The 25,025-nt window shown below is 41.9% G+C and overlaps 1 protein-coding gene across 1 annotated transcript in view; it reads right to left on the bottom strand.

Annotated features, from left to right (window-relative positions):
• dgkzb (diacylglycerol kinase, zeta b) overlaps window positions 1–22,298 on the bottom strand; it is a 31,028-nt gene extending 8,730 nt beyond the window's left edge. Inside the window, exons 1-22 of the mRNA XM_039017176.1 lie at window positions 22,212–22,298; window positions 20,705–20,782; window positions 20,551–20,607; window positions 20,315–20,383; window positions 15,825–15,896; window positions 15,363–15,479; window positions 15,209–15,280; window positions 14,982–15,077; window positions 12,538–12,620; window positions 12,353–12,413; window positions 12,057–12,170; window positions 11,470–11,610; window positions 9,443–9,521; window positions 9,274–9,329; window positions 8,977–9,039; window positions 8,666–8,739; window positions 6,804–6,915; window positions 6,343–6,542; window positions 5,847–5,947; window positions 3,514–3,605; window positions 1,151–1,220; window positions 952–992 (exon numbers count right to left, since the gene is read on the bottom strand). Coding sequence (XP_038873104.1) covers window positions 952–992; window positions 1,151–1,220; window positions 3,514–3,605; window positions 5,847–5,947; window positions 6,343–6,542; window positions 6,804–6,915; window positions 8,666–8,739; window positions 8,977–9,039; window positions 9,274–9,329; window positions 9,443–9,521; window positions 11,470–11,610; window positions 12,057–12,170; window positions 12,353–12,413; window positions 12,538–12,620; window positions 14,982–15,077; window positions 15,209–15,280; window positions 15,363–15,479; window positions 15,825–15,896; window positions 20,315–20,383; window positions 20,551–20,607; window positions 20,705–20,782; window positions 22,212–22,214 — 1,851 coding nt within the window. The 5' untranslated portion in view covers window positions 22,215–22,298. The remainder of the gene's footprint in view (window positions 1–951; window positions 993–1,150; window positions 1,221–3,513; window positions 3,606–5,846; window positions 5,948–6,342; window positions 6,543–6,803; window positions 6,916–8,665; window positions 8,740–8,976; window positions 9,040–9,273; window positions 9,330–9,442; window positions 9,522–11,469; window positions 11,611–12,056; window positions 12,171–12,352; window positions 12,414–12,537; window positions 12,621–14,981; window positions 15,078–15,208; window positions 15,281–15,362; window positions 15,480–15,824; window positions 15,897–20,314; window positions 20,384–20,550; window positions 20,608–20,704; window positions 20,783–22,211) is intronic.
• Between the last annotated feature and the right edge of the window lie 2,727 nt (window positions 22,299–25,025).

Raw genomic sequence — 25,025 nt, 5'->3', positions numbered from 1 at the left:
GGCAATAGGAGACACTATATTTATCTCTATACCGGGGGGGGCGGAAGAATCATGTCGAAACCAATTTAGGATGGGATGAAATGCTAGTGCCTGGAAACACAATTTAAAGTTTGCTACGGCTAGTGCTACGGCTAGTCCTACGGCTTTCCCTCTTTGTAAGTGTGTTAATTTTATCCAGGATCGTTTACCTTGCCAGATACATTTTGAAACCGCACTATGACTTTTATCCCAATAGAGCCATGGGAACCACTGAACTACAGAAATTCAGCCGTAGCAATATATTAATTTTAACAGTAGATATTCTGCCAGTTAAAGCAACTGGGATATTGGTACATCTACTGAGGTCGGATTGAATTGAGCGTTCTGTCAAAGTTTCTGCCAAAGGAAGGAAACATTTCTACAATTGGGATTCCATAAGTAGCGATAGAGTCCTTTTCAGGGTGTTGAAAAAAAGGCAGTAGGGCAGATTGTTAGATTTATTTTATAACTTGAGATGGAGCTGAATTTATCTTCAAAGCATTTGGGAGGGATTGAAATACATTTTCTAGATAAAGTAAGATATTGTCGGTGTATAATGAGATTACGTGATCCATAGAATTGAGATATATTGGTGTAATTTCTTTCGATTGTCGAATTGCCTGGGCCAGGGGCCCCTTGGATTTTTTTTCCAGCAGCGGTGGCAAAGCTACCGGAGTATATGGGAACAGCATGCTAGACTCCATAGACTTCTAGTCATTGATCGCACTAATGCTAGTTAGCAACTTCTTTCTAACTGCATGCGAGACAAAAAAGGGTATGCATGAGTTCATCTGTCTATGGGTAAGTAGAAAAAGGGCCTAATTGCATAAATCATGCACAAAAAATTACATCATATTTTTTGGAGCTTTAGCATTTAGCATTGGTGGGCCCCAGATGCTAAATTAATATAGGGGAAACACTGCAAGTACATACCTGAGCACGGTCTATCCTATAGAATCGATCAGCAGTTGTGCCTGAAAAGAAAACACACCTTTCATAATCTATATGTTCCTGCCCATATACTGGCATTGCATTCCTGAACAGAAATCTAATGCTGCATTTCAATTGTTTCCAAAATGAGGAAGAGAGTTCTCTTATAAAATACTCTCTTTGTTTGGGCAGCAATACTTACAGTCAAGGAAGCACCATTTGGGGGAAAGCTTTTGTGACGACAGCCTCGCTGATTTCACAGCATCACTTTCCTTTAAGAGAATAATATAACAACATAATTATGTCATCTCATTTCCTACAGCAAGTAACATCTTTATAAACCAGGTACTTCAGTTCTTCCAGAGGAGCATATGAGGCTTGTCATTTTGTTGCCTGAAGTACATCTGAGCTCCACTAGGGGGCACAGCAGACAACATGAAGTCTATCATATGGTCAAATATTTAATGACACTCATTATCCTCTCTTTCTCACCCCAGTTCCTTTTCTCTCGCTTTTACTTATTTTGACACTCATTCATTCTTTTCGCCCACACACATTTCCACCCTCCACTAATATTGGCACCCTTGGTAAAAATGAGCAAAATGGGCTGTAAAAAAAATGTCTTTGCTGTTTATCCTCTTGGTCTTTCAATCAAAAATATTCACAAAAAAATCTAACCTTTAATTTTTTCAATGTGAAGTAAACTAAATAAATATTTTTCTACAAAATATGTGTGCCACAATTATTGGCACCCCTAGAAATTCTTATGTGTAAAATCTAACTGAAGTATATTCCCATTCATATTTTACGTTTTTAAGTTCACCTGAGTGATTAGGAATACTTAAGTGGTAAGCCATGACTTCCTGTTTCACTGGGGTATAAATTTGAGGTGACATACAGGCCAAGTTCCCACAGTCATCCATCACAGTAATGATGTGCAACAAAAGGTTTTTGAGCTGCACAAATCAGGAAATAGCTATGAGAAAATAGCTCAAAGGTTGAAAATGCCCATTTCCACTATCAGGGCAATAATTAAAAAGTTTAAAGCAACTGGAGATGTTAACAATCGGCCTGGAAGAGAACGTGTGTCTATATTGACTTCACGCACAGTGAGGAGGATGGTTAAAGTGGCCAAAATTTTTCCAAGGATCACAGCTGGATAAATTGCAGATGTTAGTTAGGTCTTGGGGTCAGAAAGTCTCCAAAACTACGATCAGATGCCACCTCCGTAACCACAAGTTGTTTGGGAGGCGTTCCATAAAAAAGCCTTTGCTGTCATCAAACAACAAACTCAAGTGCCTAGTTTGCCACAAATTATTGGAACTTTCAAATGGGACCGGATTCTATGGTCAGATGAGACCAAAATAGAGCATTTTGGAAACAAACATCAGAGGGGGGTTTGTCATAGACAGAAAGATATCCATGCAGAAAAGTACATCATCCCCACTCTGAAGTATCTTTGATATTGTGGGCCTGTTTTTCTTCCAAAGGCCCTGGACAACTTGTTAGGATACATAAACTCAGCAAAAAAAGAAAAGTCCTCTCACTGTCAACTGCTTTTATTTTCAGCAAACTTAACATGTGTAAATATTTGTATGAACATAACAAGATTCAACAACTGAGATATAAACTGAACAAGTTCCACAGACATTTGACTAACAGAAATTTAATAATGTGTCCCTGAACAAAGGGGGGGGGGGGGGGGGGGGCAAATCAAAAGTAACAGTCAGTATCTGGTGTGGCTACCAGCTGCATTAAGTACTGCAGTGCATCTCCTCCTCATGGACTGCACCAGATTTGCCAGTTCTTGCTGTGAGATGTTACCCCACACTTCCACCAAGACACCTGCAAGTTCCCGGACATTTCTTGGGGGAATGGCCCTAGCCCTCACCCTCCGATCCAACAGGTCCCAGACATGCTCAATGGGATTGAGATCCGGGCTCTTCGCTGGCCATGGCAGAACACTGACATTCCTGTCTTGCAGGAAATCACACACTGAACGAGCTGCATGGCTGGTGGCATTGTCATGCTGGAGGGTCATGTCAGGATGAGCCTGCAGGAAGGGTACCACATGAGGGAGGAGGATGTCTTCCCTGTAACGCACAGCGTTGAGATTGCCTGCAATGACAACAAGCTCAGTCCAATGATGCTGTGACACACCGCCCCAGACCATGACGGACTCTCCACCTCCAAATCGATACCGCTCCAGAGTACAGGCCTCAGTGTAACGCTCATTCCTTCGACGATAAACACGAATCCGACCATCACCCCTGGTGAGACAAAACCGCGACTCATCAGTGAAGAGCACTTTTTGCTAGTCCTGTCTGGTCCAGCGACGGTGGGCTTGTGCCAATAGGTGACGTTGTTGCAAGTGATGTCTGGTGAGGACCTGCCTTACAACAAGCCTACAAGCCCTCAGTCCAGCCTCTCTCAGCCTATTGCGGACAGTCTGAGCACTGATGGAAGGATTATGCATTCCTGGTGTAACTCAGGCAGTTGTTGTTGCCATCCTGTACCTGTCCAGCAGGTGTGATGTTCCCACAAATGTACATGTCTCCTACATACCTCTTCCAGACTGTCCTGTAGACTCTCAATGTGTGAACGGCAGTTCTCCAGATCGCTGTCTCCTGGGACCGTGATGATGCCCAGTGGAATAGCTGAGACAGGGAAAAGACATTGTGTTACAGTAGTTTCCAAATCAAATCCAATTTTATTGATCACATACACATGTTTAGCAGATGTTATTGCTGTTGTAGCGAATTGCTTGTGTTTCTAGCTCCAACAGTACAGTAATATCTAACAAGTAATATCGAACAATTTCTCAACAATACACACAAATCTAAAGTAAAGGAATGGAATTAAGAATATATAAATATTTGGACGAGCAATGTCGAGTGCGGCATAGACTAAAACACAGTAGAACAGAAAATAATACATTATATACAGTTGAAGTCTGAAGTTTCCATACACCTTAGCCAAATACATTTAAACTCAGTTTTTCACAATTCCTGACTTTTAATCAGAGTAAAAATGTCCTGTCTTAGGTCAGTTAGGATCACCACTTTATTTTAAGAATGTGAAATGTCAGAATAATAGTAGAGAGAATGATTTATTTCAGCTTTTATTTATTTCATCACATTCCCAGTGGGTCAGAAGTTTACATACACTCAATTAGTATTTGGTAGCATTTCCTTTAAATTGTTTAACTTGGGTCAAACGTTTCGGGGTAGCCTTTCACATGCTTCCCACAATAAGTTGGGTGAATTTTGGCCCATTCCTCCTGACAGAGCTGGTGTAACTGAGTCAGGTTTGTAGGCCTCCTTGCTCGCTCACGCTTTTTCAGTTCTGGCCACATATTTTCTATAGGATTGAGGTCAGGGCTTTGTGACGGCCACTCCAATACCTTGACTTTGTTGTCCTTAAAAGCCATTTTACCATAACTTTATATGCTTGTGGTCATTGTCCATTTGGAAGACCCATTTGCGACCAAGCTTTGACTTCCTGACTGATGTCTTGAGATGTTGCTTCAATATAGTCACAAAAATGTCCTTCTCATGATGCTATCTATTTTGTGAAGTGCACCAGTCCCTCCTGCAGCAAAGCACCCCCACAACATGATGCTGCCACCCCCGTGCTTCACGGTTGGGATGGTGTTCTTCGGCTTGCAAGCCTCCCCCTTTTTTCTCCAAACATAACGATGGTCATTATGGCCAAACAGTTCTATTTTTGTTTCATCAGACCAGAGGACATTCCTCTAAAAAGTATGATCTTTGTCCCCAAACGCAGTTGCAACCACAATCTGGCTTTTTTATGGCGGTTTTGGAGCAGTGGCTTCTTCCTTGCTGAGCGGCCTTTCAGGTTATGTCAATATAGGACTCATTTTACTGTGGATATAGATACTTTTGTACCTATTTTCTTCAGCATCTTCACAAGGTCCTTTGCTGTTGTTCTGGGATTGATTTGCACTTTTCGCACCAAAGTAGGTTCATCTCCAGGAGACAGAACGCGTCTCCTTCCTGAGCGGTATGACAGCTGCGTGGTCCGGTCCCATGGTGTTTATACTTGCGTACTATTGTTTGTACAGATGAACGTGGTACCTTCAGGCATTTGGAAATTGCTCCCAAGGATGAACCAGACTTCTGGAGGTCTACAATTTTTTTTATGAGGTCTTGGCTCATTTCTTTTGATTTTTCCCATGATGTCAAGCAAATAAGAACTGAGTTTTAAGGTAGGTCTTGAAATACATCCACAGGTACACCTCCAATTGACTCAAATAATGTCAATTAGCCTATCAGAAGCTTCTAAAGCCACATAATTATTTTCTGGAATTTTCCAAGCTGTTTAAAGGCACAGTCAACTTAGTGTATGAAAACTTCTGACCCACTGGAATTGTGATACAGTGAATTATAAGTGAAATAGTCTGTCTGTAAACAATTCTTGGGAAAATTACTTGTGTCATGCACAAAGTAGATGTCCTAATTGACTTGCCAAAACTATAGTTTGTTAACAAGAAATTTGTGGAGTGGTTGAAAAACAAGTTTTAATGACTCCAACCTAAATGTATGTAAACTTCCGACTTCAACTGTACATATGATGAGTAATGCAAATATGTAAACATTATTAAAGTGACTAGTGTTCCATTATTAAAGTGGCCAGTAATGACAAGTTGATGTAGATAGGCAAGCAGCCTCTAAGGTGCTAGTGATGGCTATTTAACAGGCTGATGGCCTTGAGATAGAAGCTGTTTTTCAGTCTCTCGGTCCCAGCTTTGATGCCCTTTGCTAATGGGCTAGAGCAAAAGCCTGCATGTATAGATCTGCTATATCCCTGCCACAGTGGTCTCCTTAGTAAGGGAATGACAGAGGTGCAGTGTGTAGAATATGTATGTTTACACTCACAGGCCTCTTTGAGCTTGTCCTTGTCGTAGTGCAGGGCCTCATAGGCGTGCATGCTGATCCTGCTCACTCTGATCTGCAGCTTCTCAGGAACCGGCTGCTGACTGAGAGGACACAGACAGAAACATTATGCTTGTACATATTGTATAGGTCAGTGTTTCTTAATGCTGGTCCTGGGGACCCAAAGGAGTGCACATTTTAGTTTTTGTCCGAGCAATAAACACCTGATTCCACTAATCAACTCATCAAACCTTTGATTAGTGGAATCAGGTGTTAATGCTAGGGCAAAAACTAAAAGGTGCACCCTTACGGGTCACTAAGACCACGATTAAGAAACACTGGTATAGATTATTGATGGCTGGGAGAGAGCTACTAGACATCCATATGGAATCATATGGATAGCATTAACTCTTGCCTCGACTACAGTCATTCTAGGTTTCTGATCTAGAACGGGAACACAGTGTTGAGGTCCGGTATCACAAGGTTTATGGTTACTAACTCATTGAGCTGGGGCATGGAGATCCTCCTCTTGGTCTTCTGCACCATGTTGGCCTGGTTCCTCAGGTTGATGTAGATGACGGAAGGGGCCAGCTTACAGGGCTCGCCATCTACCTGCATGGGGATGGACTTGTAGGTGGTCAGGGTCACTTCCTTACACTGGTTCAACCTCTCGCCGTGACCGCCCACCTGCAGAGTGGCCTGGAGGGACGGAGAGGAAGAGAGAGCGAGAAAATGGAACTGATTTGAATCCATTTTATTGATCCCCCATATGGAAATTGAGAGATACTGATGAAAGATAAACAATGATTTCCCTCCCGAGTGGGGTCTAAGGCACTGCATCTCAGTGGTTGATGCGTCACTACAGACACAAAGCCTACAATGTGCATGTTAGGCTGTACAAATGGTAATTAATATATTCCATTAGAAGTCAGAGGACATCAGGTATGGTTGAGAGCTCACCAGAGAGGTCATGGTGAATCCGATGACCTCGATACAGCCGTCGTCGTGTCTTTGCGGCTCAAAATCAAGGTGCTCACTGGGGTGACCCCACGGCTTGGTTCCGGCACAGTAACTACAGCAGACAATCAAAATACAACACTTGATAACAGGTATAATGCATAATTCTTTATAACTTGTTGCAAACATGTCTGAGCCTTTATTATATATTTTAATAAGACTTCTAATATGGTATGTCTCTATATTAAAGAAACGTTCTATTGACTCAAAATGGCTGGTATTTTGTCAGGCCATAGAAATGCACTCGAGAGCTCTCCTAGCTTTGCAATTACCTCTTCTGTGACAGCATGGGCAGAGCTATTGATAGCCATCTTCAATATAAAGTAGTCAATTTATTACTTATTATTCTACCTCTATGAGTGTATAGGCATAGATGTGTAAATAAACTGAAAAGGTGCATACCACCACCTACTGTACTGGAGTGTGTATAGTCTGAAATGGTAAAAGCTAAAATTGGTTACTGCCACCTGCAGCGGTTATAGAATGTTTGCTCAGGAGCGTAATTCATTGGTTGACCACTCCCGCTGACCTGGATGGAATTATGGGGATACTTCTTTAACCCATAACAAGTCCCATGCAAAACAGACTACGAGTCACGCTCATAATGAGATGAATATATCACATTATAAGGGTGTCATACAGCACATGCTCATGTTGTCTTACACTGCTGCATCATAATGCCATCTGGTCCATTTGTATCGTTCTGTGTGTCCATTGAATTGACTCAATGTCTATTAATGGGAGTGTATACAGTGCATTCGGAAAGTATTCAGACCCCTTAACTTTTTCCACATTTTGTTACGTTACAGCCTTATTCTAAAATGGATTCAATATTTTTTCCACCCTCATCAATCTACACACAATACCCTATATACACAAAGTAAAGACAGGTTTGTAGACATTTTTGCAAATGTATAAAAAAAAAAAACTGAAATCGCACATTTACATAAGTGTTCAGACCCTTTACTCAGTACTTTGAAGCACCTTTGGCAGCGATTACAGCCTCGAGTCTTCTTGGGTATGACGCTACAAGCTTGACACACCTGTACTTGGGGAGTTTCTCCCCTTCTTCTCTGCAGATCCTCTCAAGCTCTGTCAGGTTGGATGCGGAGAGTCACTGCACAGCTATTTTCAGGGTCTCTCCAGAGATGTTCAATCAGGTTCAAGTCCGGGCTCTGGCTGGGCCACTCAAGGACATTCTGGAGCAGGTTTTCATCAAGGATCTCTCTGTACTTTGCTCCGTTCATCTTTCCCTCGATCCTGACCAGTCTCCCAGTCCCTGATGCTGAAAAACATCCCCACTGCATGATGCTGCCACCACCATCCTTCACCGTAGGGATGGTACCAGGTTTCATCCAGACGTGACGCTTGGCATTCAGGCCAAAAAGTTCCAGCTCGGTTTCATCAGACCAGAGGATCTTGTTTCTCATGGCCTGAGAGTCCTTGAGGTGCCTTTTGGCAAACTCCAAGCGGGCTGTCATGTGCCTTTTACTGAGGAGTAGCTTCCGTCTGGCCACTCTACCGTAAAGGCCTGATTGTTGGAGTGCTACAGAGATGGTTGTCCTTCTCGAAGGTTCTCCCATGTCCACAGAGGAACTCGGGAGCTCTGTCAGAGTGACCACCGGGTTCTTGGTCACCTCCCTGAAAAATGTCTAAAAACCTTTCTTCGCTTCGTCGTTATGGGGTATTTTATTTAATCAATTTTAAAATAAGGCTGTAATGTCACAAAATGTGGAAAAAGTCAAGGGGTCTGAAGACTTTCCGAATGCAGGTGCATCCAGTTTCAAAATATTCTAAACGCTTACCTGGGAATGTTGAGGAACACAAGACATTGCAACTTCAGGTCCTGGACTTTGGAGGTGAGGTCTGTGCCGTCACACTGACAAAGAGGGGTTTCAGAGAAACAGAGTACAGACCATAGAGTTACACATATATCTCTACAATGGACATTGGTATCCTAGAAACATGCCTACAAATCTACCATCTTCGCCAGGAAAATGTTCACTCTAGAAACTGATCAAATATGGTATATAGACACTCAGTCTTGGGACACATCCACATTCTTTCTCGTTGTGCTCTGGGTCTTAGTCCCATTCAGGTCTAGAAGTCCACTCACCACAACTTTAATGTGTTTGGCAAGGTCTTTGGAGCTGCCACTCAGAAAGTCAGAGAAGGCCGTCTGCAATAAAGAAGCAGGTTTGAGTTCAGTAGGAAAACAGTTTGAAACAAAGTAAAATGGGGATGCACTATCTGAACTTGTCCAATAAGAACGCTGGCTTTCCGTTTAAAACCGTTTTGAAACATTTTGCCCTAATGAACATGCCCTAGATATATAGTAAAGCAGATCAGACACAGAGCAAACAACTCCATAGTGGGAGAGGAGCAGAGTTATATATTTTGTCAAAGCACTCACCCCGGCATAGAACATCTTATTCCGCAAACGGCTGTTGAATTTCTCTGGGTTGGCCTCTAAGGAGAGAGAGACTGCTTTAGACTGTTGCTGCAGTAACATTTATTATAGTGACTAATTTCAGCTAGCAAAAGTAATTTCAGCTAGCGAAAGATGCACATTTTGGACAAACCTCTGGACTCGTGGAACCCCAGTGTGACGTGAGCGTCGAAGCCGAGGCTGAAGTAGTTGTTGAAGACATCAATTGGGAGCTAACAAACAAAGCAGAGACACATGATGTCAACAGAAATACAGTGCCCTCCGTAATTATTGGGACAGTGACAAATGTTTAGTTTCTTTGGCTCTGTACTCCAATACTTCTGGTCCCCTAAAATGCGGGGACAATGTACAAAAAGTGCTTGAATTTCTAAACGGTTCACCCGATATGGATGAAAATATCATCAAATTAAAGCAGACAGTCTGCACTTTAACCTCATAATCATTGTATCATTTCAAATCCAAAGTACAGATCCAAAACAACAACAAAATTGTCACTGTCAAAATAATTACAGAGCTGATGTACATACAGTAGATCAGCATACTGGTTGCACTGTTTATCCAAGAAAATGGTTCACACACGTTACACAAATCCCATAATCAAATCAAACTTTATTTAAAGTGCATTTTAAATTACAACACACTTCAAATGAAAACAATAATAAAAGGAGGATGTGTAAAAACGTACAGGTATTAAAAGCTTGGCTAAAAGGTGGGTTTTTAAAAGTGATTTAAAAACCTCTATGGTGTCTGCCCCTCTCACCCGACAGGGCAAGCTGTTCCACAACTGAGGTACTTTACTAGAGAACACTCCGTACCCCGCCTTGGTTCTGCATCTAGGAACCATAAGCAGACCGGCTCCTTGGGAGCGGAGCGCCCTCACTGGGTGTATTGAACGACCATGTCCGTCAGATAAAATGGGTCAAGGCCATGCAGTGCCTTAAAAGTTAAGAGTAAGATCTTAAAATCAGACCGATAGTTTACAGGCAGCCAGTGTAGTGCAGATAAACCTGGAGTAATGTGCTCCTGCCTTCTAGTGTTAGTTAAAATCTGAGCTGCAGTATTCTGTACAAGTTGTAGGCTTCTAATATTACAGTCTGAGCAGCTGGAGAGGAGGGCATTACAGTAGTCTAGCCTAGATGAAACAAATGCATGGATGAAGTGTCTAATTATGGAAATGTTCCTGAGATTGAAGTATGCTGTTTTGGATGCGCTTTTTATGTTGTAAAAAGAAAGGCCGGGGTCAAAGGTAACACCAAGGTTTTTAAGAACCGTGTTTGGTGTAATGAGGCAACTATCAATGTTGAGAGTGAGGTCTGAGACTTTGTTAGTAAATGTATTGTGGCCAAGTAGCATAATTTCTGTCTTATCAGAGTTTAAAAGCAACAAGTTGTCATCCAATGTTTAACATCTGTGATGCAAGTCTCGTTTAAAATAGAAATACAATTGGGTATCATCAGCGTTGCAACGAAAGTGTATGTTGTGCTTGCAGATGACATTACCAAGGGGTAGCATGTACAAGTAAAATAAAAGGGGTCCAAGCACAGAACCTTGGGGAACGCCACATTCAACCTTGGAACATTCAGATGAATTATCACCCAGCTTAACAAATTGATACCACTAAGAGAGGTATGATTTGAACCAGTTGAGAACCTGTCCTCGTAGACCAACCAAGTATTCTAGCTTCTTAGTGAGAATAGCATGATCAATCGTATCGAAGGCAGCACTTAAATCTAAAAGAACAAGAATAGAGACGTGACCATGGTAAGAGGAAAACATTAGGTAATTTACTACCTTGACAAGTGCAGTCTCAGTGCTGTGAAATAGTCTAAAACCGTATTGGTAGGTTTCAAAGATACTGTGTGAATTTTAAATTGGCGTCAGCCGCTGGGCTACGGCCTTTTCTAATATCTTCGAAAAAAGGGGAGGTTTGAGATTGGCCTAATTACAACCAATTTAAGAGATTGATCATAGCATAGCATATACCTTCAAAAACATATTAAGCAATTACAAACGACATCATTCAATCGCATTTTATTTTAAAATGTTATGCTTGTGATGTCCTTATCTCTATGCAGAGACATAAAACAATGCAAATACTAATAATAAAATTAGCCCATAAGCTTTTGACGACTGGTGTGAGACACTCTAAACTGAGTTAACCTTGTCTGTCTGGTGCTCGTCCTTCTCCTCGTGAACGGCCTCTGGGTTGGGCTCCACCAGGAGGTTCCAGCGATCCAACTGCACCACGTTCCCATCCTCCACATGAGACAGGATTTTAGACACTGGCTCATCAGTGTAACCCTGCGGGAAAAGACGAGAGAGGAATTTCATAAAAACAAAAGACAAAAACAGACATCCTCAATATCTAACTGAAATCATTGAAACAATATTGAAACAATACAACTTGTATTGTGTTAATCTAATTGCTGATTGTGTATTTTCTTGCTACTGTGTCTCATTCCTCATTTTGCCTCTCTGATGACACAAGATAACCTACCCAAGACAGCCTATAGCCTAACAGCGATTAAATAGCCCATGGTATTTTTAAGCAATAAGGCCCAAGGGGGTGTGGTATATGACCAAAATATACCACGGCTAATGGCTGTTCTTAACCACGACGCAACGCAGAGTGCCTGAATACAGCCCTTAGTCGTGGTATATTGGCCATATACCAAACTACACAGTTTATAATTTAGGATAAATCCCTAGTTCATGGTGTGGTTCCACACAGCCAGCCAGCCACTCACCCCTCCCCAGTTGAGAGTCCTGGCCAGGTCGTTCCCCGTCCCCAAGGGCAGGACAGCCACGGCAGGCGCAGGGTTCAACTGGAGCTGGTCCAGGACAGACAGGATCCAACCCACCTGGCGAACCAGGTAATTAGAACAAGAATTCACTTTCTGAATGCACACGTCACAGTCAGAGGCAGACAGTGAACTATTCCTCTACTTACAGTCCTTATATGCATTACGTTTCAGGATTTTAAAAAGTATTATTATATTAATTATAATATTACTAATGTGAAACGCTGATGTCTAGTACTCACTGTTCCATCCCCTCCACACGCCAAAATCCGCAGGTTGGGCACTTTGGAATACATTTCTAACCTTGAGGGATAAAAACACAACCGGCACACTAATTAAAAACACAACAACTGCTTACGTTGTTATATCATTCTAAACATGACCAAACCGTTAATGTGCGTGAATGCAGTTGTTGCGTGTTTCTTACCCCTCCTTGGGCCCTCCCTGGGTGAGGTCAAACACCTGTCGGGGGTTGAGGTACCACATGAACGACTGGATGATCTTGGCTCCCTGCAAAACAATAGACATGATTTGGAATTACGGCTGTGGTGGTCATTGAATTTTGTCAGATGGTAATTGTCATTAAAAATGACTGCCGGTCTCACGGTAATTGACCATTAATTAACATAAACATGTTTAGCATCTCTGGGCTTCCACGCATACAAGCTGCCTTTGGAACATCTACATTTTAAAAAGTCAAATAAATACATTTAATACAGCCTATACCATCGCAATAAAATAGATGATTTACTTCGTTTTGATAGGCCTATAAATCTGGGAATGTCATAGAAAACAAAACATAAGGGCTGCATGTTGATGTTAAAAAACAACAACATTGTCCTCATCATTCAGATTATTCAAAATCAATCATGAAGTGTTCAGAAAGTGATTGGAGGGACAATAGAGCGCTTGCGTACCAGGCCATTAGCGAAGGCCGTTGACAAATTTGGTAGACTATCCATCAGCGCCATTCATATGCGAAGTTTTGGATGGGATTACCGTGACCAACGTTCACAGGGATTTAACTATGTTATGAATCGTGACTGCCGATGTGGCGGTAATACGGTCACCGCGACAGCCGTATTTGGAATTCACGTGATGAGGTAGCCCTGTCAGAGTAGTAACGCATATGTCGCTCTCTAACATAAAATACTTTACTGTAAAAGTTAAGCTGTTGGGTCGGGGTCCCACAATGCATAGACATCATCAGTAATTAATTTCTACACTAAGGGATGTAGACAGTGTAACTAACTTCAGCGTAAATCTCTCATTGACATCAATGAGTACATTCGGAAAGTATTCAGACCCTTTGACTTTTTGCACATTTTGTTACGTTACAGCCTTATTCTAAATTTGATTAAATAGGTATTTTTTATCATTAATCTACACATAATACCCCAAAACAACAAAGCAAAAATAGTTACCATTTTTGCTAATTTATCCAAAATAAAACACTGAAATTGTACATTTACATAAGTATTCAGACCCTTTACACAGTACTTTGTTGAAGCACCTTTGACAGTAATTACAGCCTTGAGTCTTCTTGGGTATGGCTCTACAAGCTTGGCACACCTGTATTTGGGGAGTTTCTCCCATTCATCTCTGCAGATCCTCTCAAGCTCTGTCAGGTTGGATGGAGAGAGTCGCTGCACAGCTAATTTTCAGAACTCTCCAGAGATGTTTGATCGGATTCAAGTCTGGGCGACTCAAGGACAGTCAGAGACTTGTCCCGAAGCCACTCCTGAGTTGTCTTGGCTGTGTGCTTAGGGTCGTTGTCCTGGTGGAAGGTGAACCTTCACCACAGTCTGAGGTCCAGAGAGCTCTGGAGCAGGTTTTCATCAATGATCTCTCTGTACCTTGCTCCGTTCATCTTTCGCTCGATCCTGAATAGTCTCCCAGTCTCTGCTGCTGAAAAACTTGGTGTCAGGTTGGTGGTGATGGTGTCAGGTTTCCTCCAGATGTGACGCTTGGCATTCAGGCCAAAGAGTTCAATTTCGGTTTCATCAGACCAGAGCATCTTGTTTCTCATGGTCTGAGTCCTTCAGTTGCCTTTTGGCAAACTCCAAGCGGGCTGTCATGTGCCTTTTACTGAGGAGTGTGGCTTCCGTCTGGCCACTCTACCATAAAGGCCTGATTGGTGGAGTGCTGCAGAGACGGTTGTCCTTCTGGAAGGTTCTCCCATCTCCTCAGAGGAACTCTGGAGCTCTGCTAGATTGCCCATCGGGTTCTTGGTCACCTCCCTGACCAAGGCCCTTCTCCCCCAATTGCTCAGTTTTCCCAGGCGGCCAGCTCTAGGAAGAGTCTTGGTGGTTCCAAACTTCTTCCATTTAAGAATGATGGAGGCCACTGTGTTCTTTTGGTACCCTTCCCCAGATCTGTGCCGACACAATCCTGTCTCGGAGCTCTACGGACAATTCCTTCGACCTCATGGCTTGGTCTGACATGCACTGTCAACTGTGGGACCTTATATAGACAGGTGTGTGCCTTTCCAAATCATGTCCAATCAATTGCATTTATCACAGGTGGACTCCAATCAAGTTGTAGAAACATCTCAAGGATGATCAATGTAGACAGGATGCAGCTGAGCTCAATTTCGAGTCTCATAGCAAAAGCGTCTGAATACTTATGTGAATTATATTTACATTTTTTATACATTTGCAAAAATTTATAAAAACCTGTTTTCACATTTTCATTATGGTGATTGTGTGTAGATTGATGAGGAATGTTTTATTTAATCAATTTTAGAATAAGGCTGTAACTAAAAAGTCAAGGGGTCTGAATACTTTCCGAATGCACTGTATGTTTGAGTTGTGTGGACAAATCCCCATACACAGTGGTTTCAAGGGAGCTGTGGACATTGAGCAAACTCACCTGGTTGCCTCCACTTTTGGGGTTGACAAACACCAGCAGAGGTTTCATGAGTTGCGAGGGAACAGGCTTTACTATGAAGGGCTTCCATCGACCATCCTGGAGCAGAGAAAACAGTCGAGACACGAAGATCGGCCTCTGTTATCTCAATGTTCTCATCATCAAATGAGATAACTTAAGAGGACATTATCATAATCACAATATTTATATGTTAATATGATTTTCCTTACCTCTAATACCTTCTTACTCGGCTTTCCTTTCAGAGATGTGCGTTTCTTCTTTTTACTTGATTTTAATGACGTCTGAGGAGACAAAAACAAATACATCCATTGAATCAACATAACTGTGTTTGTGTGTGTGTATGTGTGTTGATCATTGCAGTACCTGTGGTTTGCGGACCCGTATGATCCAGGTGGGTGGCACTATGACGGAGGCGTGAGCTCCCAGCGAGCAAGGCTCCTCTATCTGCTGTAGCATGAAGCACGTCACCTTGTTGTGATACTGGACAGAGGAGAGTACCACAATCAAAACCATACCAAAGTTACCAAAGTCAGGAAAGACAACTCCACTCTCTGCTCCAAACTGAAATATCCATCTCAAACTGACCCAAAGTCAGTATGTCCCAATTTTCTCCCCATCCTTTCCCCCTGGCCTTAACCTTTCTATGTTTGCAGAACTGTAAGGTGGAAGAAATACAGTGGAAGCTCGACCACTAAACTGTGTATACCTATCCAGACCCTTCAGATATGCAAACATCGAAGAGTTAGAGCCAAGGGAAAAGGGTTGGGTGTGAATAGGGACCATACTTTAAACAGTTGATACAGCCTATGGACTACAGGTACTTACTGCCTGTTTGCACCAAGAACAGCTGATTGCAACAATCTCTTTACTATGGAATGAGAACTTCTGTTGAAAACCCTGTAGAGGAATAAGTAACATTTTACAAATTTGCTTTAAGACAGCTCTTAATGGTTTGCATTACTTGAGTATATGTAGAGCAGGGGTGTCAAACTCCTTCCACGGAGGGCCTAGTGTCTGCAGGTTTTAGTTTTTTCCATTCAATTAAACCCGAGACAACCGGGTGTGGGGAGTTCCTTACTAATGAGTGACCTTAATTCCTTTAATCAAGTACAAGGGTGGAGCGAAAACCTGCAGCCACTTGGTTCCTCCGTGGAATGAATTTGACACCTGTGCTGTAGAGTGAGCTCCAAAAGTATTGGGACAGTGACAAATGTTTTGTTGTTTTGGCTCCAGAAATTTGGATTTGAAATTATTATGACTATGAGGTTAAAGTGCAGACTATCAGCTTTAATTTTAGGGTATTTTCATCCATATCAGGTGAACCATTTAGAAATTACAGTACTTTTTGTACATAGTCCCCAAATTTATAGGGGACCAAAGGTATTGGAACAAATTCACTTATATGTGTATTAAAGTACTCAAAGGTTTAGTATTTGGTACCATATTCCTAGCACGCAATGATTACATCAAGCTTGTGACTCTACATGATTACGGATAGTCCTGAATCATGGGTACGCGCAATGCCGTCGGGGGTACGTCAAATAAAAATGTGATTCACATAAAACAATTATTATAATAATAATAAATTATTTATTTAAAAAAAATAAAAAATCCTTCACATTTTCAAACAGTACATTTCTATTTTCCAACGGGGCTATACATTTGGGTGAGGTTTTTTTCTCACCTGAGTAGCCTCGTTTCACTGCCAAAAATAAAATGGAACCATCTAGTATTCAGCGAAATAACAACATAATGTCAAATATAGGTAGCCTAGTCAAATAATTAACATCCAATCACATAAACCGTTACTCTCTCGCAGGAAACGTTTACTCTTGCGCAGACATTTAGAAACGACACATGACAATTAGAAAAATAAGCCACAGGAATTTTTTGAGCGAGAATAAAGACGACTTTCAAGTAGTAAGACACGTATAAAAGCAACAGATACCAGTAATAAGAAGGGGCTAGAAGCGTCTTATATGGTGAGCTACCGAGTGGTTAGGACAGGCAAGCCCCATACTATTGTGGAGGACTTAAGTCTCCCTGCTGCTGCGAATATGGCTGGGACAATGCTGGGGGAAAAGGCCCAAAAAAGTCAACAGAATGCCTTCATCAAACAACACTGTTTCATGACACATCAGTGACATGGAAGGAGATGTTTTGAAACAATTACTGCTTTGCATACAAGCCAGTGAATTATATGCGTTACAGCTGAACGAGTCAACAGATATGGCGGGCCTGGCACAGCTCCTGGTATATGTCTGTTACGTTTATGGGGGGGTCAATTAAGGAAGACATCCTCTTCTGTATACCACTGGAAACCAGGACAACATGAGAGGATCTTTTTTAAGTACTGGACAGCTTTGTGACATCAAATGGACTTTGGTGGTCAAGATGTGTTGGTATCTGTACTGATGGCGCAAAAGCCATGACAGTGAGACATAGTGGAGTGGTATCGTGGGAGCAAGCAGTTACTCCCAACGCCACTTGTGTACACTGCAGCATCCACCGAGAGGCTCTTGCTGCCAAGGGAATGCCTGACAGCTTGAAAGACGTTTTGGACACTACAGTGAAAATGGTTTACTTTGTTAAAGCAAGGCCCCTGAACTCTCGTGTTCTTTCTGCATTATGCAATGATATAGGCAGTGACCATGTAACACTTTTACAACATACAGAAGTGCGCTGGTTATCAATGGGCAAAGTATTGACACATTCTTTGGAATTGAGAGACGAGCTTAAAGTTTTCTTTGCTGACCATCATTTTCACTTGTCTGGCCGCTTGCATTTTGACGAGTTACTTACACAACTGGCCTATCTGGGTGATGTTTTTTCTCGCCTGAATGATCTGAATCTAGGATTACAGGGACTCTCCACAACTATATTCAATGTGTGGGACAAAATTTTGTTATGTGCATCCTTTCAAGCACACCCTTCTCATTAACCTGTGGTGAGTTATTAACAATTTTGATGAACAAATAAGGTTTTATATGTACAATGGCTAAATAAAGAGCAAAATGATTGATTATTATTACTTGTGCCCCGGTTCTATAAGAGCTCTTTGTCACTTCGCACGAGCCAGGTTGTGACAAAAACTCACACTCATTATTTTGTTTAATAAAACAACATTTGAGAGTGCATTGACCCTGGTGCTAGAGGGGATACACAGCTGGAAGTTGAATGTTTGAAGGGGTAAGGGACTATAAAAAGTTTGGGAACCACTGTCCTGAATGAATCGTGAATAATGATGAGTGTTAAAGTTACAGATGCACAAATATCATACCCCCCTAAAAACGCTAACCTCCCCTGTTATTGTAATGGTGGGAGGTTAGCATGTCTTGGGGGTATGATATTTGTGCATCTGTAACTTTCTCACATCATTATTCACAATTCATTTATGACTACACGTAAGTTTAGAAACATATTCTATTCTTATTTACAATAAAAGTGACTCCAAAATGACACAATACATTATTTACCATTAATTTCTATTGAGAACAAAGAAATCTGAAACACAACCAAAACAAACAGCAAATACACATAAGTACATTTTTCCAAATACTTTTGGTCCCCTAACATGAAGGGACTATGTACAAAAAGTGCTGTAATTTCAGTTCACCCAATATGGATGAAAATACCCTCAAATTAAAGCTGACAGTCTGCACTTTAACCTCATAGTATCATTTCAATCTAAAGTGCTGGAGTACAGAGCCAAAACAACAAAAAATGTGTCACTGTCCCAATTCTTTTTGAGCTCACCACTTGACTTCTCCACATTCTGTGTTACAGCCTGAATTCAAAACTGATGAAATATTTTTTTCTCTCACCCATCTACTCACAATAAGAAAGTAAAAACATGTTTTTCGAAAAATGTTGCATATTTATTATAAATGAAATATATAAATATCTAATTTAGATAAATATTCACACCCCTGAGTCAATATATGTTAGAATCACCTTTGGCAGCGATTACAGATGCGAGTCTTTCTGGGTAAGTATCTAAGAGCTTTGCACATCTGGATTGTATAATATTTGCACGTTTCTTTAAAAAATTCTTCAAGCTCTGTCAAGTTGGTTGTTGATCATTGCAAGACAGCCATTTTCCAGTATTGCCATAGATTTTCAAGCAGATTTAAGACAAAACTGTAACTAGGCCACTCTGGAACTTTCTATGTTGTCATGGTAAGCAACTTCAGTGTATATTTGTCCTTGCGTTTTATGTTATAGTCCTGCTTATAGGTACATTTTTCTCCCAGTATCTGTTGGAAAGCAGACATATCCAGGTTTTCACTCTGTTTCACAATATTCCATTTATTTTTATCCTAAAAAAAACTCCCCAGTGCTTGCCGTTGACAAGCATACCAATAACATGATGCAGCCACCACCATGCTTGAAAATATGAAGAGTGGTACTCATTGATGTGTTGTGTTGGATTTGCACCAAACATAACACTTTGTATTCAGGATTAAAGTTAATTTCTTAGCATTTTTTTTTGCAGTTTTACTTTAGTGCCTTATTGCAAACAGAAAGCATGTTTTGGAATATTTGTATTCTGTACAGGCTTCCTTCTTTTCACCCTGTCATTTAGGTTAGTATCGTAGAGTAACTACACTGTTGTTGATTCATCCTCAGTTTTTGCCTATAACATCTATTACACTCTGTAACTGTTTTAACGTCACCATTGGTGAAATCCCTGAGCGGTTTCCTTCCTCTCCGGCAACTGAGTTAGGAAGGACGCCTGTATCTCTGTAGTGACTGGTTGTATTGATACACCATCCAAAGTGTAATCAATAACTTCACCCTGCTCAAAGGGATATTCAATGTCTGCTTTTTTTTTTTACCCATCTACCAATAAGTGCCCTTCATTGAGAGGCATTGGAAACCCTCCCTGGTCTTTGTAGTTGAATCTGTGCTTGAAATTAACTGCACGACTGAGGGACCTTACAGATAATTCTATGTGTAGGGTACAGAGATGAGGTAGTCATAAAAAAATCATGTTAAACAGTATTATTGCACCCAGAGAGAGCCCATGCAACTTATTATGTGACTTGTTAAGCACATTTTTATTTCTGAACTTATTTAGGTTTGCCATAACAAAGGAGATGAATACTTATTAAGACTTTTTAGCTTTTCATTTTTAATTCATTTGTAAAAACAAATTATGGGGTACTGTGTGTAGGCCAGTGACACAAAATCTAATTTTAAACCATTTTAAATTCAAACTGTATCATAACAAAATGTGGGAAAAGTCAAGGGGTGTACATACGTTCTGAAGGCAGTGTTTGTGAATATATGGTTGGTGAATGGTTCTCACTGACCTTCCCACACTGTCGACACTTCCCAGTCTGGCGCCTCCTGTGGACCCAATGGTGACGGACAACGTTGGGCTGGAATTTAGGAAACATTGTTGAATCACATAACAAATCATAATGCACTGAAATTGAAATGGACTAAAGTAGACTGAATCAGTTAGTGAGACAGAAATACAGTCAAAGAACAAATAACTTGGAGAGAAACAAAGAATAAGTGGTGCAGGGACCAGAAAGATACTGACCTCTCGAATATTTCGAGATCCGGGTTCCCTAAACGATGGCTTACATCTAAAATTGATCTGTGGAGAGAAAATACAACAACATTGGTCAAAAACATATATATTCCTGGTTATGTTGTATAAGTATAATCTAATAATTGATCAAGTTTATAGTCACCTTTTCTAGCTGCTCGATACACATGGTGTGGACTGCTATTTTGCAGCCAGCACATTTCTTCCTCGCCACTGACTTTTGCTGTGGTAGAATCACAGAGATAATATTTAGCTTTATTTGGCCAATAACAATAATAAACCAGATGGTAATTTTCATGAAGAAAAATTGTGTGACTTGCTTCAGCTCTTAAAAATTATGTTTTTCAGCTCATTAAACATTTACATGTTGTGTTTATATTTTTGTTCAGTGTAGTTTAATTGGACAAGGAGCAGGACCATTTTGAATAGCTACCTCTGTGTTGCTATGGTTCTCATTCAAACCCATGTTAATTTATGCACATTTTTGTATGGCTATAGTTCAAAAAGTAGATGTAATATCAGACATATTTTACCAGTCTATGGCCCTTATTTGCCATTGAAATGCATCGGTATCCATAGCAATAGCTCCATTTGTGCTGCTCAATAACGAGACAATAGATCTGTAAGCTAACATTAGCTAGCTATTGTCACTCTAAACCACTGGTTCTCAATCCTGGTCCTGGGGACCCAAAGGGGTGCACAATGTTGTTTTTGCCCTAGCACTACACAGCTGATTCAAATGATCAACTCATCAAAAGGCTTTGATGATTTGAATCAGGTGTGTAGTGCTAGGGCAAAAACAACATTGTGCACCCCTTTGGGTCCCCAGGACCAGGTTTTGAGAACCACTGCTCTAAACTATTGATTGGTAGAAGAGAATTCTGTTATGATTTCAGATTTGAATAACAGAAGTAGACCAAGATGTCATACTCTCTAACTTTTTGTCAAACTTGTTGGGAAAGTGGTAAAAATATAAGTTTTTGATAAAAGGTTTGAGAAAATGTTGATGCGGTTACTAAAACAGCTGTTATATTGGTAGAATACATTTTTTAACTGATTTAAGATTTGAATAGCAGAGAAGTAGAGAAAGATTTCATATTCTCTAACCTTTTGTCTAACTTGATTTGGGAAAGTGGTCAAAGGAGCTGTTTTGTGTCAAAAGTTGCATTGTTGCATTCACAGTGAATGGAATGTTGGAAGTTGTGATCTCACAATGGAAGCTTTAGAACGTTGAAGAAATCCCATGAAAGTGGATGAAGTTTAATTAAAATGTAAAAACTATAAATAGTATCAAATAGCTGTATACAAGCACACTATTCCAGACCAGTCTGCACATGTTACATTTTGAACGGTGTTTCTAGTTTAAACTGTATGAGGAGTAGTGTTGCAAAAAATAACTATAAGTCAGAAATAAGTGCTACAATATTTAAAAGTGTGGCTGCTTTTGCACACTACACTAAATCATTAGACAACATATTCTATTGAAAATGTACCCAAAAGAATGCTGCAATAACGTACTACTGTAACTGTCTCAATAATCTAAAATACACTTTTGTAAACGATACCATGCAGATTAGTCTTTCTGTGAATAACAGAGGGTGCTCAAACACATTATTTCGTCCTAGTGCAGTTCAGTTGCAGTGAAGGCTCACCATTGTCTTTGTGACGCAGTACTGCTCTCCAACGTAACAGACGTCTCCTGAGACACTGGTCTCAAACCAGATATGGTCCCCAAACTGGGCATTATCCTGGGAGGACAGAGAATATAATATGGAAGTAATTTAGGTTGGACAAATGTCACCAGTTTTCAGTTTTTATCTCAGATGAAAATGCTACTGTATATTTGGTTGGGCAGCGACCCCAATTTCACCTCTTTTGTCTCATTTCACCTCTTTTTGTCTCCCCATTTAGATATGTCTAAAACCTGTGTGAACACACGCAACTAAGCAAATCTTCACCATAGCATTTCTGTTGTTCAAAATCTTGTTTTTGAGGTTCCATGAGGACAACGTAACAAGAAAAGGCCCAATTGTGCTATTTCTGGAATCTCTGCTGTAGCGGCCTTGAATGGGACCTTTCTAAACCGGAGGCTATACTCACACTCCAGTCGACAGTGTTGCAGTTCTCTCGAAGTGGGTCAGTCTTGCCTAGGGCTGAGGCGCTGGGCTGGGCTGCCAAGTGTTGGAGGCCTGATTTAGCGATAGCTTTCCTGAAACAAAACAATAAATAATCTGGCCTTTTAAAAGGATCTGCAGTACAGTACAACACCCAAGGCTGTGCTTTTAAACCAAACTTTAAAAAAAATTGCAGGCAGCAGAGAAATGCATTTAGTTAGCTTGAGGTGAAACTATTTCACCATCCTGTACATTGAATGGACTTCATCAATTGACCCTTCAGATATCCAACGAAGTATTGATCAACATCACCATATACATTTTATCAAACCACTGAAACACATTTATAGGCATTATACTCTGACCCCAACCTATGAGTGTGTGTGTGCATGTGGGTTTTCAAGAGCAGAAAACACACTAGATCTTCCTCCTCAGCTATCATACAAACATTTTCGACCAACACTGGTGATAGTCAGTCCGTTCGTCACTATAGAGACCTTTGTCTCAGGCCCTTCCGCCTTTAAGACTGGTAGAGAGACTAGCAATGCTAACTAGGAGATCAATGCTGTAGCAGTGTGTTACTCAGCTCCAACCAGCTAACGCTACTTTGTTAGCGGTGTCGCTATTGCGGTAGCTTTGTTAGCATTTAATAGGTGGTCTCTGGGAGCTTTTGGATAGGCCTAACCTATGTCACAAATGTTTGCCTTGGAAAATATCACCACAGGAGTTATGAGCATTGTCACTCACAACGATCAACACACATTTCTCAACAACCGATCACAAAAAAACACAATGTTCCTTCTCAAATTAAAAGGACAGTGAGATAGTACTATCACAAAACAACACAAAGCAGCTTGCTACCACAGATTCACTCAGGAGTTACGATGGAAGAACTCTAACAAAGATGGGACCCTGTCTGATGGAGGTAATGGACTACATACAGAAGGAACCCACTCCATGTCTCTAGCCGGGGGTCGTAGTAGGTCCCCAGGGCAGGGCTGAGTGAACCTGCTGAGTGGCTCCTGCAGAAGACGGGGTGGCTGAGGTAGACGGTTGAGCTCCGGCGGTTGGGCAGTGGAAGCCCCCTCCCTGGCCAGGGGCTGCCTGCTTTGGAGATGGTGGCGATTCGCCGCTGCCTTATCTGTCTGGAGCGCCCGCAGTAGCGGCCGTATGGCGTGGCCTCACCCGGCGAGAGACGTGACGAGTTTCTCCGCAGGCAGCGGGGGGCGCGTATGAGGGGCCGAGATGAGGAGACTCTCTTGGCCACCAGCCCCAGCTGCGACGGGGAATGTTGGGTAAGCCACCAGGAAGTGTCCTCTATTTCCCTGTCGGAAACGTCAACCTCCTCCACTACTTCAGACTGGTGCTGGAGCTCCTCGTCGGGGTCGAAGAGCTGGCTGTCCTCGGAAAGGCTGTGGTCGTCGTCGTTGCTGTCGCCGTCTGAGTGTAGGGTGCTGGAGCGGGACAGGGCCCTGCTGCCACCTCCACTGCCCCTCATCTCCACCTGCTGCTCCCCAGCTGGCAGGAACAGGTTCCCCCCTCCCCCGCCCTCCTCCTCCTCAGTCATCTGGATAAGGCTTGCCAGCAGCATCGAGGGCCCCAGCAGGTGGGTGTCGATGGTGCGCAGCTTGCGGTGGCGCACAGCGAAGCGCGGGTTCATGCTGAGCGTGGTGGTACTTGAGCGTCTCCGGACATGGCTGCTGGAGGATGACTTGGCGTAGGATGATTTGGCGTAGCCGGCCACCTTGGCCAGCCGGCCGCCCCCCGTGCAGCAACCCCCCGCCAGCGGGAGCCCCTGTAGCTGCACGCTGGAGCGGCGCCGTTGGGCCAGAACGGCTGAGGGGAGGCCCACTCTAGAGCGCCGCCGAGCCTTACTGGTCGGCACGGCAACACTGGGGCGGCGGTTACTGCAGCAATAGTCCAGCTCCGCCTCTTCCTCGTCCCGCGAGCCCGTCTCCTTCCTCTTAAAGTGGCGGCGGAAAAAGGTATCCATGGTAGCCTGAGGGAGATACTGCCCTTTTTTAAATACTCCTTTGTGGCTGTTGGTGCAGAAATGAGTCCATAAGCTTGGGTTACAGAATTAGACACCACCACCTACTGCTATCTTAAGAAAGCAATACTGTGTGCATGGGTATATAATACCAGTGAGATCTTAAGAAAGCAATCCTGTGTGCAAGGGTATATAATACCAGTGAGAAAAAAAGCAATAAGAAGGGCATAGTTATATGAACTGGAGGAAGTTAAGTCATACTTGCCTGTTTCTGAAATAGATCAGAGATATATGAAGACCTTTCAGTGTCCATTACGCAGTAATACTATATTATTTGATACGTGTTGGGATTATAAGTAATC

This window comes from Salvelinus namaycush, chromosome 21 (genome assembly GCF_016432855.1).
Source record: "Salvelinus namaycush isolate Seneca chromosome 21, SaNama_1.0, whole genome shotgun sequence".
In the NCBI taxonomy this organism is placed as follows: Eukaryota; Metazoa; Chordata; class Actinopteri; order Salmoniformes; family Salmonidae; genus Salvelinus; species Salvelinus namaycush.
This window is presented reverse-complemented; position numbering and strand designations above follow the sequence as displayed.